This window comes from Hemitrygon akajei, chromosome 1 (assembly GCF_048418815.1).
Source record: "Hemitrygon akajei chromosome 1, sHemAka1.3, whole genome shotgun sequence".
In the NCBI taxonomy this organism is placed as follows: Eukaryota; Metazoa; Chordata; class Chondrichthyes; order Myliobatiformes; family Dasyatidae; genus Hemitrygon; species Hemitrygon akajei.
In genome coordinates this window covers 183705821-183717926 of record NC_133124.1, presented here as the reverse complement: position 1 = coordinate 183717926, position 12106 = coordinate 183705821, and the positions used below count along the sequence as shown (strand labels likewise).

General features: G+C 48.0%; 1 protein-coding gene across 3 annotated transcripts in view; it reads right to left on the bottom strand.

Moving 5' to 3' along the window:
• Positions 1 to 12106, bottom strand: part of LOC140733090 (ETS domain-containing transcription factor ERF-like) — a 97319-nt gene that overhangs the window by 61897 nt on the left and 23316 nt on the right. For all 3 annotated transcript variants that reach the window (XM_073055930.1, XM_073055941.1, XM_073055951.1), the window contains exon 2: positions 7478 to 7528. In XM_073055930.1, the coding sequence (XP_072912031.1) occupies positions 7478 to 7528 (51 nt within the window). The remainder of the gene's footprint in view (positions 1 to 7477; positions 7529 to 12106) is intronic.

Below are 12106 nucleotides of genomic sequence, written 5' to 3'. Positions count from 1 at the left end.
TTTAAACCACCTCTGCCACTTCCTCTGGCAGCTCGTTCCATATACTCACCGCCCTCTATGTGAAAGACCTGCCTGTTTAACTCTTTCCCCTCTTGCCTTAAACCTGTGCCCTCTAGTTTCAGAATCCTCTACCCTGAGGTAAAGGAGGGTACACCTCCCCCTCGTCTACACCCCTCACACTTTTGTAAACCTCTATAAAGTCACCCCTCAGCCTCCTTCACTTCAGAGGAAACAGTCCCAGCCTGTCCAGTCTCTCCTGATAGCTCTCACCCTCCAGTCATGGCAACATCTTCGCACCCTCTCCGGCTTAATGACATCCTTCCTCTGGCTGGGTGACCAGAACTACACCCAATACTCCCGAGTGTGGTCTCACCAATGCCTTGTACAGCTGTAACATGATGTTCCAACTGCTGTACTCTGTGCCCTGACTGATGAAGGCCAGTGTGCCAAACAGCTTCTTCACCACTTTCAGGGAACTATATGCCTGTACCCCGCAGCAGTTCTTGTTCTACAATACTCTGTAGGCCCCTGTTCGACCTGCCCGAATTTAACTTCCTAAAGTGCAAAACCTCACGCTTGTCTGATTTAAATTGATGCTCCCCATTGCTGTCAGGTGACCCATGAGTTAGAGAGAGGGGGTTAAATCAGCCAGGGTTCCTGCTCCCCGTCACTGGCCAGACCACCCTGGATTTGAAAGAGAGAGAGAGAGAAAGGTGGGGGTAATTTGACAGGAGACAGGGTTCCTGCTCCCCAACAGTAACCAGAAACCCCTTGGTTAGAGGGGGTGAAATCAGCCAGGGTTCCAGATCCCCACTTTGGCCATTTGGATCAGAATCATCAGGCAGGTAGAAGTGGGGAGAACATTATCTAAATCCTCCTGAGATTATGTTTTTGATGGTAATACCACCTGGGCCCTTATTACGCCTTCTATATTTAACTTCCGAATACCTTGAACTCCCATATCACACAGCAGCAACAAGGTGCCATTCCCAGTGCACAGGTTCTGTTCCCGAAGGACCCAACACACCTTCATGTAGAGGGAACACCACTATATGCCTGATCCCAGGATTGTGTGATGGGATGGTGTGGAGGGAGCTTCACTGTGTGTGACCTCAAGAGTGTGTGATGGGACAGTGTGGAGGGAGATTTACTCTGTGTCTGACCCCAGGAGAGAGTGATAGGATGGTGTGGAGGGAGATTCACTCTGTGTCTGACCCCGGGAGTGTGTGATGGGATGGTGTGGAGGGAGCTTCACTCTGTGTCTGACCCCGGGAGTGTGTGATGGGACGGTGTGGAGGGAGATTCACTCTCTGAGCCTGGGAGAGTGAGATGGGATAATGTAGAGGGAGCTTCGCTCTGTGTCTGACTCCAGGAGTGTGTGATGGGACAGTGTGGAGGGAGCTTCACTCTGTACCCGATTATAGTAGAGTGTGATGGGACGGTGTGGTGGGAGCTTCATTCCATGTCTGACCCCGGGAGTGTGCAATGGGATGCTGTGGAGGGAGCCTCACTCTAACGCCTCACCCCAGGTGTGTGAGGCGTTACTACAGAACCAACACTGTTCAAAGGTTGCTCCCCCACTTACTGAATACTTTTAACCTCCCTGGTGCTTCGATTGTGTTCCAGGTCTGTAACTCCAATTCTGTAAGAACCTGCTAATTGCGTGCCACCAGAGATTTTGTGTTTTCTCCCCGTAAGTAGCATGTTGAAACCTGAAATGTGGCTTTTAATCTACACTCCACTGCACTATAAATTAAAGTGTTACTGTCGGCGAGTCTGTACCCTCCTTCAAAAGGCTGGAGCTGACATCTGTAATAAGCAGTCTCCCAGTTACAGAAAAAAGGGGCAACTTACAGGGAAGTCTGCCATTGGAGGCCTGCAGACTGCTCCTTGGTGAGCAGTAGGAGGCTGCTCGGCCCCTCTAGATCTGTGCCTTCTTGTCGCTTTCCTCCTCTCCCGGAACTGCCAAGGTCACTTGGTGAAATACTGCGGCAACGTACAAGGTGCCACGGCTTTGCATGACGTTGGTGTGGATCAGACAAATCCTGTCTGACCTGCATTTTTGAGGATGTGTTTGAAATAGATGTGATTCAAGCAGTGGATGTGTGTGACAAGATGGGGTTAGTCCCTGTGTCACACAGCACAGAAACAGGCCCTTCGGCCCGACTCATCCATGCTGACCAAGGCACCCAGCTAACCTAATCCCATTTGCCCACATTCGTCTTTAACGTTTCCTTATCCATATATCTATCCAAGTATTTTAAAAATGTAATTGTAACTGCTTTAGCCACTTCTTTGTTCCATATACCCACCAGACTCTGCGTGCAGAAGTTGCCTCTCAGGTCCCTTTAAATCCTTCCCCTCTTAAACCTGTGCCCTCCCGTTTTTGAATCATAAAGAACAGAGAGCACTACATCATAGCAACAGGTATTCCGGCCCATGATGTGCCAAACTCATTTAACTAGTAATTAAGTGTCTAACTAAACTAATCTCTTCTGCCTACACGATGTTCATATCCCTCCATCCCCTGCACATTCATATGTCTGTCTAAAAGCCTCTGTGATGTCTGCCTTCACCACCACTCCTGGCAGCATATTCCAGGCACCCACCACTCGGAACAAAAAAGCTTGGCCCTGCACAGCTCCTTTGAACTTGTCCCCTCTCACTTTAAGTGCATGCCCTCTGTTATTAGTTAGTTATGGCCATGAGAGAACGATGGTCTACCTATATGCCTCTCATAACCATATACACTTTTATCAGGCCTTGCCTCAGCCTCCACCACTCCAGAGAAAACAGCGCAGGTTCATCCAACCTCTCCTTCCAGCACACTTTAAACTTCTTATCCATCTGAAGTTTGGGGAATTATTTTACAGGCAAGGACTAAGAATTCACAGCAAGGCAGAAGGCAGTGTTGTACTGTACTGCTGCCACAAACAACAAAAGGCATGTCAGCTAAGACAGCAGTAATAGATCTGATTCTGGAATTGTGATGCTATCTTGGCGACCACTGGGATTTCTGTTTTCAGTAGATTTAAATTCCTGCTCACTAGCATATCGGGAGGCCTGTCCCGTGCCCAGCACACGGATGTAATCGCACGGAAGGTGCGCCAGGGTCTCTCTCAGGAGGTTCTGCTCGTCACCAAACGGTCCATCAAATTTCCTCAGACGTCCTGCTGAAAGTGGCCTGACTCATTGTATCGTAGTCTGGTAGGGCAATTCACATGCACAGATCACGACTCAGCCCAGTACGTAACAAATACATCCCTCCGAACCATCCGTAGTATCTACAGGAGGAGCTGCCTCAGGAAGTCAATCATCAAAGATCCCCACCATTTGGACCATGTCATCTTCTCGCAGCTCCGAGCAGTCAGGAGATACAGAAGCCTGAAGCCGCACACCTCCAGGTTCCGGATCAGACCATTTAGTCTTGAACCAACTGGCACAGTCCTAATCACTGCCGCAATTTAGTAACACTGTCATCACTTCGCGCTACAATGGACTTCGGGTTTTTTTTGCTTTAATTGTGTTTGTTCTTGTAAAAATTGTGTATAATTTATGTGTAATTGTTGTTTTTCTTGTGAATGTTGTGTCTCTGATGCTGTGTGTCTGGGATGCTGCTGTAAGTTTTTCATTACACATATGCACACGTCTGTAGACTTGTGTTAGAATGTTCAGTGACACACTAAACCTCCTTTTAACTTTCTAAGAGTATAAATGGTGGTGGCTTTTGAGATGTCAATGTGCAAAGAGGCTTTAAGTCACACCTGCGGCCAGCAAGCAGTTTGCAAGGCTGTTCATCACACACAGAATGTTGGAGGGATTCAGCAGGTCAGGCAGCATCTGCAGAGGGGAACGAATAATTGACAATTCAGGATCTGATGAAGGGTTTCGGCCCAAAACATTGACTGTTTGTACCCATCATAGATGCTGCCTGACCTGTTGAGTTCCATAGATCACGAGCAGTTCGTGTGTTGTTTAAGATTTCCAGCATTTGTTGAACCTCTTGTGCCTCAGAAGGGTGTTCAGTAGTCAGAACTCCAAGTGTGGTCTAACCAGAGTTCTATAGAGCTGCAACATTATCTCACGGCTCTTGAACTCAATCCCCTGACTAATAAAGGCAATACACCATAAACTTTCATAACCACCCTATCAAATTGCGCTGCAACTTTGAGGGATCTATGGACGTGGACCCCAAGATCCCTCTGTTGTTCAACATTGCTAAGAATCCTGTTATTAACCCTATACTCTATCTTCAAATGCAACCTTCCAAGTGAATCACTTCACACTTTTCCAGATTAAACTTTATCTGCCACTTCTCACCTCATTTCTGCATCCTGTCAATGTCCGGTTGTAATCTACAACAATTTTCTACAGTATCCACAACTCCTCCAACCTTTGTGTCATCTGCAATGCTGGAAATCCGAGTAACACACACACACAATGCTGGAGGAACTCAGCAGGCCAGGCTGCATCTATGGGAAAAAAGTACAGTCGACGATTCAGGCTGAAGCCCTTCTGCAGGACTCGAAGGGTTTTGGCCTGAAACGTCAACTGTACTTGGATTGGAAGATTGACGAACAGAGGGACCTTGGGGTACAAGCCCAATGATCTCTGAAGGCTTCGACACAGATGGTGAAGGAGGTGTATGGGATTCTTGGCTTCACTGGCCAGGACATAGAATATAAGAACAGGGAGGTCTTGGTACAAATTTTATAACACACTGGTCAGACCATAGCCAGGGTACTGCATGCAGTTCTCATCACCACACTGTGAGAATGAAGTGATTCTATAGGAGAAGGGGCAAAGGAAGTTGCCTTGGGGCATTCCAGTGATGAGGAGAGATGTGAGATGTTGGGTCTATCCTCCCTGGAGTGGAGGGAGCTGAGGGTGGGGGAGGAAGAGGTGAACAGAATTATAAGGGAGAGAAACAGGGTGGATAGTGGGGATGGTGTAGAGGAGGTTCGTCTGGTTGATTCCAGAGATTCCAGGGATTTAAAATCTGTGAAGAGAATGTGTCGCCTGAGACAATACTTGCTGGACTTCAGAAGAATGAGAGGGGATCTTATAGAAACATATAAAATTGTGAAAGGGATAGATAAGATAAAGTCAGGAAAGATTTTTCCATTTGTACGTGAGACTAGAACTAGGGGACACAACCTCTAGATTCAGGGGAATAGATTTAGTACAAAGATGAGGAGAAATTGTTCATGCCATAAGAAACAGGAGCAAAATTAGGCCATTCAGCCCATCGAGTCTGCTCTGCCATTCCATCATGGCTAATTTATTATCCCTCTGAACCCCATTCTCCTGCCTTCTCCCCATAACCTTCCCAGAGACTAGTGAATCTGAGGAATTCCCTGCCCAAGGAAACAGCTGCGGCTGCCTCATTAAATATATTTAAGACACCATTAGTTAGAATTCGGGGAAAAAAGCAGGTAGGTGGAGCTGAGTCTTCGGCTAGATTAGCTGTGATCTTGAATGGTTGAGCAGGCTCGATGGGCCTGATGGCTGACTCCTGCTCCTGTCTCGTGTGTCCTGCACTTTTTCCCACAGAGTGGCGAGTGGGATTGAGAATGTCCACAAGGCGTGAGGGATCTAAAATGGGAGGGCTTCCAGTAAGAGGGAAGTGATTTATAGGAGATGTGGGGGGTGGGGGTTTCACTGGGATTTGGAATAGACTGCCTAAGGGGACGCTGGAGGAGCACAGCAGGTCAGGCAGCATGTATGGAGGGAGATGAAGAGCTGACATTCAGGCTGTGATGATAAAGTCAGGGTGAAGGCCTATGTTTATTCCCCTCCATAGATGCTGCCTGCCTGACTTGCTGAGTTCTTCCAGCAATGTGAGTGTGTTGCTGAAAAAGGGAACATTTTAATTTAAAAACACAAAATGCTGGCAGAACTCAGCAAGCCAGACAGCATCTATAGGAGGAGGTAGTGACGACGTTTCGGGCCGAAACCCTTCATCAGATACCTCCTCCCATAGATGCTGTCTGGCCTGCTGAGTTCTGCCAGCATTTTGTGTTTTTATTTATTTCCAGCATCTGCAGATTCACACGTGTGACATTTTAATGTAGTTGGTCTTGGATATTGCAGTGTCTTTTCAGTGTTTTTTGTTGTTGTAATGTTTCAGAGCTTAAAATAAACTTGCAAAAAAAACAGGGCTCCGGTCTACCTTGGGTTTGGGACAACCCTGTTCATTCCACAACCTCACCACCTTCCCCAAAACTGCAAAACCCTCTCCAATCACCCTGACGACAACATGCATGTCCTCCAATCCCACCACTGCACAGAAGCTGCCCCCCAACACTGTCCCATTATGTACATGGGAAATACACAGAACGGTTATCACATTTTTTTTTCATCTTTGGGATTTGTGTCATAGTCACACAGCAGAGTAACAGGCTCTTTGGCTCTAATTGTCCATGCTGACTGAGACTCCCATCGAAGCTGGTCCTATTTGCCTGCATTTGGCCCACATCCCTCTCAATCTTTTCTATCCATGTTCACGTCCAAATGCATGTTAAATGTTGCAACTGTACTTTCCTCTACCACTTCCCCTTGCAGCTCATTCCACACACCCTCCACCCTCTGGGCGAAAAATTTATCCCTCGTGTCTCACAGTATGTCATACTGTGACCTTCCACTTTATCTACACCCCTGATGGTTTTATAAACCTCTATCAGGTCGCCCCTCAGCCCCCTTCACTCCAGGAAAACAGTCCTAGCCTGCCCAGCCTCTCCTTGTAACTCAAGCCCTCCAGTCCCAGTAACATCCGCATCAATCTTTTCTGAGCCCTCTCAAGGTTAATGACATCCTTTCTGTAGCTGAGTGACCAGGACTGCACACAGTACTCCAAGAGCAGTCTTATCAACAACTTGTACGGCTGTAACATCATCCCAACTCCTGTACTTAGTGCCCTGACTGATGAAGGCCAGCATGCCGAATGCCTGCTTGACCACCTGTACCATCGAGCACAGCATTTATTGCATCTCAGTAACCACCTCCAAACCCCTATTCAAGAGCAGCATATGATACCCTGATTCATGGTTAATTCAATTGAACTTACAAGGGTTTCAATGACAGTCTTTCATGGAGTGTGGTACGGTTTGCAAATATTGAATTGAATTGACTTTATTTTTTACATTCTTCATATACATGAGGAATACAAATTTTTATGTTACGTCTTCGTTTAAATGTGCAATCACAGTAATTTTCTATTAAATGGAACAAACAGTCCATGTAACATAGAATCAGCGTTTGTGAATCAGTCTGATGGCCTGGTGGAAGAAGCTGTCCTGGAGCCTGTTGGTCCTGGATTTTATGCTGTGTTACCGTTTCCCAGACGGTAGCAGCTGGAATAGGTTGTGTTTGGGGTGACTCGGATCCCCAATGATCCGTTCACACCTGTCTTTGTAAATGTCCTGAATCATGGGAAGTTCACAACTACAGAACTATATGCAGAAATAATGTTACTTACCAGGATTCCAGCTTTTGTGGGGTCCCTTTCGCCCGCAGTGCATGCTGCTGTCTGGGAGGGAGAGAGGGAACCGTGAGAAAATGGATTGCCCACAGTACCGTCACATCATCAGGTGCAGGGGTTACAGCAACCGCCTCCCACCTCCAGAGACCCTGGTTCAGTCCCATACATACTTGCCTGTCAGACACAGAGTGAGGCTCCCTGCACACTATCCCGTCTCACACTCCACGGGACAGACACTGAGGCTCCCTCCACATTGTCCCATCACACACTCCCGGGGTCAGACACAGAGTGAAGCTCCCTCCACACCGTCCCGTCACACACTCCCAGGGTCAGACACAGAGTGAAGCTCCCGCCACACCGTCCCATCACACACACCCGGGGTCAGACACAGAGTGAAGCTCCCTCCACACCGTCCCGTCACACACTCCCGGGGTCAGACACAGTGAAGCTCCCTCCACACCACCCCATCACACACTCCCGGGGTCAGACACAGAGTGAATCTCCCTCCACTCATCTCTATCACACACTCCCGGGGTCAGACACAGAGTGAAGTTCCCTCCACACCATCCCATCACACACTCCCGGGGTCAGACACAGAGTGAAGCTCCCTCCACTCGTCTCTATCACACACTCCCGGGGTCAGACACAGAGTGAAGCTCCCTCCACACCGTCCCGTCACACACTCCCGGGGTCAGACACAGAGTGAAGCTCCCTCCACACCGTCCCATCACACACTCACAGGGTCAGACACAGAGTGAAGCTCCCTCCACACCGTCCCATCACACACTCCCGGGGTCAGACACAGAGTGAAGCTCCCTCCACTCGTCTCTATCACACACTCCCGGGGTCAGACACAGAGTGAAGCTCCCTCCACACCGTCCCGTCACACACTCCCGGGGTCAGACACAGAGTGAGACTCCCTCCACACCGTCCCGTCACACACTCCCGGGGTCAGACACAGAGTGAGACTCCCTGCACACCGTCCCATCACACACTCCCGGGGTCAGACACAGCATGAAACTCCCTCCACACCGTCCCATCACACACTCCCGGGGTCAGACACAGAGTGAAGCTCCCTCCACACCGTCCCATCACACACTCACAGGGTCAGACACAGAGTGAAGCTCCCTCCACACCGTCCCATCACACACTCACAGGGTCAGACACAGAGTGAAGCTCCCTCCACACCGTCCCGTCACACACTCCCGGGGTCAGACACAGAGTGAGACTCCCTCCACACCGTCCCGTCACACACTCCCGGGGTCAGACACAGAGTGAGACTCCCTGCACACCGTCCCATCACACACTCCCGGGGTCAGACACAGCATGAAACTCCCTCCACACCGTCCCATCACACACTCCCGGGGTCAGACACAGAGTGAAGCTCCCTCCACACCGTCCCATCACACACTCACAGGGTCAGACACAGAGTGAAGCTCCCTCCACACCGTCCCATCACACACTCACAGGGTCAGACACAGAGTGAAGCTCCCTCCACACCGTCCCATCACACACTCCCGGGGTCAGACACAGAGTGAGGCTCCCTCCACTCGTCTCTATCACACACTCCCGGAGTCAGACACAGATAGAAGCTCCCTCCACTCGTCTCTATCACACAGTTCTAGGGTCTGAGTCGCAGTCACACAGCACAGAAACAGGTCCTTCAGCCCAACCAGTCCATGCTGATTAAGATTCCCATCTAAGCGAGTCCTATTTTCCCATGTTTGCCCCATATCCCTCTAACCCTTTCTTGTCCATGTTGTCCCATTGTCTTTTCAGTGTTGTAATTGTAGCCGTCTCTCCCATTTCCTTGTTCTATCTACTCGGCACCTTAACTGCTTCATTAACACTGTCAGAGCCTCTGTTTGCACATCTCTTGCTCTGGCAGTGTGTTCCAGGTACAGGGAGAAAGCAGGAGAATGGGTTTGAGAGGGAAATGAATTAACCATGATGCAATGATGGAACGGAATCGATGGGCCAAATGGCCTATTTCTGCTCCTATGTCTTATGCAGATGCCGTGTTCTGTTTTACTTTATACAACGATTTTTCTGTAAGTGAGAGTCATCTGTTTTCTCTCGATACCATCACTGTACCACTTTGATTGTACCTCCTATCATTTATTTCATCAATTTTCATCCTGGCACTGCCCATAATGAACTGAATCCCATATCATTCAATATGGGAAGCATTTTATTATCTCTATTAATGTACTGAAAAATACTTTAAAGGCATCTAAGCTTATCTCGCTCTCTCTCTCTCTCTCTCTCTCACACCCACACCACACCAGCGTCTCTTCTACCTTAAACGGTAAGAAGATTCGGCATGTTATCAAAGACTCTGACATCTTCTCCACTGTACAGTGAAAAGCATTCCGAGACAGATGGGGATTCCCAATCCGCAGGATTGAAAGAGGCTACAGAGAGCAGTAGGATTCAGCCAGTTCCTTCATGGGCACATCTCTCCTCACCGGGGATCATTTACAAGAGGCACTGTCTCAGGAAGGCAACATCAGTTATCAGGGACCCACTGCATCCTTCTTCTCGATGCTGCCGTCAGGCAGGAGGCACAAGCTTGAAGACCCACTCCTCAGGATTCAGCAATGTTCTCTTCCCCACTTGCCATCAGTTTCTTGAACCGAACAGAAAAATCCTGAGCACTAACTTGGACTTTATCTCTCTCAACTGGCACTCGTGTCGCTGTGTTTACTTTGTGTTGTAAGTTCAAAGTTCAAAGTAAATTTATTATCAAAGTGCATATATGTTCCCACATGCCACCTTGAGTTTCATTTCCTTGCAGATACTTACAAGAAAAAAGGAAATACAATAAAAATTTACAAAGAACTATGTGCATATAGAGGCTGACAAGCAACAAAGTGCAAAAGAAGACAAACTGTGCAAATACAAAAAATGAGGACATGAGTTGTCAAGAGTTCTTGAAAGTGAGCCTGTAGATCATAGAATCAGTTCAGAGCAGCGGTGAAGGAAGTTATCCATGCGGGTTCAGAACCCTGGTGGTGGCAGGGTAATAACTTCCTGAACCCAGTGCTGTTGGTCCTAAGGCTTCTGAACCTCCTGCCCAATGGTAGCAGCAGGAGGAGAGCGTGGTCTGGATGGTGAATCCTGATTTCTTCTGGTAGGGCTCCATGTAAATGTACTGTGTGGTTGAGAGAGCTTGCCTGTGATGGACTGGGCTATATCTGCCATGTTATGCAACCTTTTCTGTTCCTGGGCACTGGTGTATCCACACCAGGCCCTAACGCAGGGATACTCTTCACGGTACATCTATTCAACTTTGTTGAAGTTTTTACAACTTTGCAAATCTATGCAAATTTCTGAGAAAGTACCTTCTTTCTCGTTGGTCCCAGGATAGATCCTCTGATATGATAACAACAAAGAATTTAAATTTACTAACTCTTTCCACCTCCAGTCTCCTAATGAGGACTGGCTCACCGACCTCTGGTTTCTTCCTCCTATGTATTATTGGTGTTACTTTAACTTTATGTTCACTTAATGTTCAGTACAATGTTTGTACTGTGCTGCTGCACCAAGGTAATGTTCATGATGTTTGTACCCTGGGTATGTGCGCCCACGACAATAAACTTATACTCTGTTTATTCTCTCCAATCCTCCCTTTAGTTGCCAATGGTCAGATTTCTGTAGGACAGATCCTCCTCAATCCGGGGAAGTGCTGCACTTACCACCCTCCAGAGCGGAATTAGGCCATTCACCCCATCGAGTCTGCTCTGCCATTCTATCATGGCTGACTTATTATCCCTCTCAACCCCATTCTCCTACCTCTCCCCGTAACCTCTGGCACCCTGACAATCAAGAACCTATCAATCTCCACTTTAAATATGTGCAATCACTTGGCTCCCACAGCCATCTGTAGCAATGAATTCCACAAATTCCCTATCCTCTGACTAAAGAAATTCCTCATCTTTGTTCTAAATGGATGTCCCTCTACCCTGAGGCTGTACCTCTGGTCCTAGACTCCCCCCCTCCCCCCGCTATAAGAAACATTCTCTCCACATCCACTCTATTCTAGACCTTTCAATATTCAGTAGTTTCAGTGAGATTCCCTTTCATTCTTCTTATCCCCAGTGAGTACAAGTCCAGAGCCAGCAAATGCTCCTCATACATTAACCCTTTAATTCCTGGGATCATTCTCATGAACCTCCTCTGAACCCTCTCCAATGCCAGCACATCCTGATTGTAGACCTCAGGAAGTTCATGAGCCGGTCCTGATCGGAGGATCGGAGGTAGAGAGGGTTAACAACTTTAAATTCCTGGGTGTAACTGTTTCAGAGGACCTATCCTGGACTCAGCATGTAAGTGCAATTGCGAAGGAGGCACGGTAGCACCTATACTTCCTTAGGGGTCTGCAGAGAATCAGCACGACACCCAAAACTGGGACAAACCTCCATAGACGCGTAGCGGAGAATATATTGACTGGCTGCAACACGGCTTGGAATGGAAACACCAATGCCTTTGAAAATAAAATCCTACAAAAGGTAGTGAATTTGGCCCAGTACATCATGGGTAAAGCTCTCCCAAACGTTGCGCACATCTTTATGAAATGCTGTCATGGGAAAGCAGGATCCATCATCAGAGATCCCCACCATACAG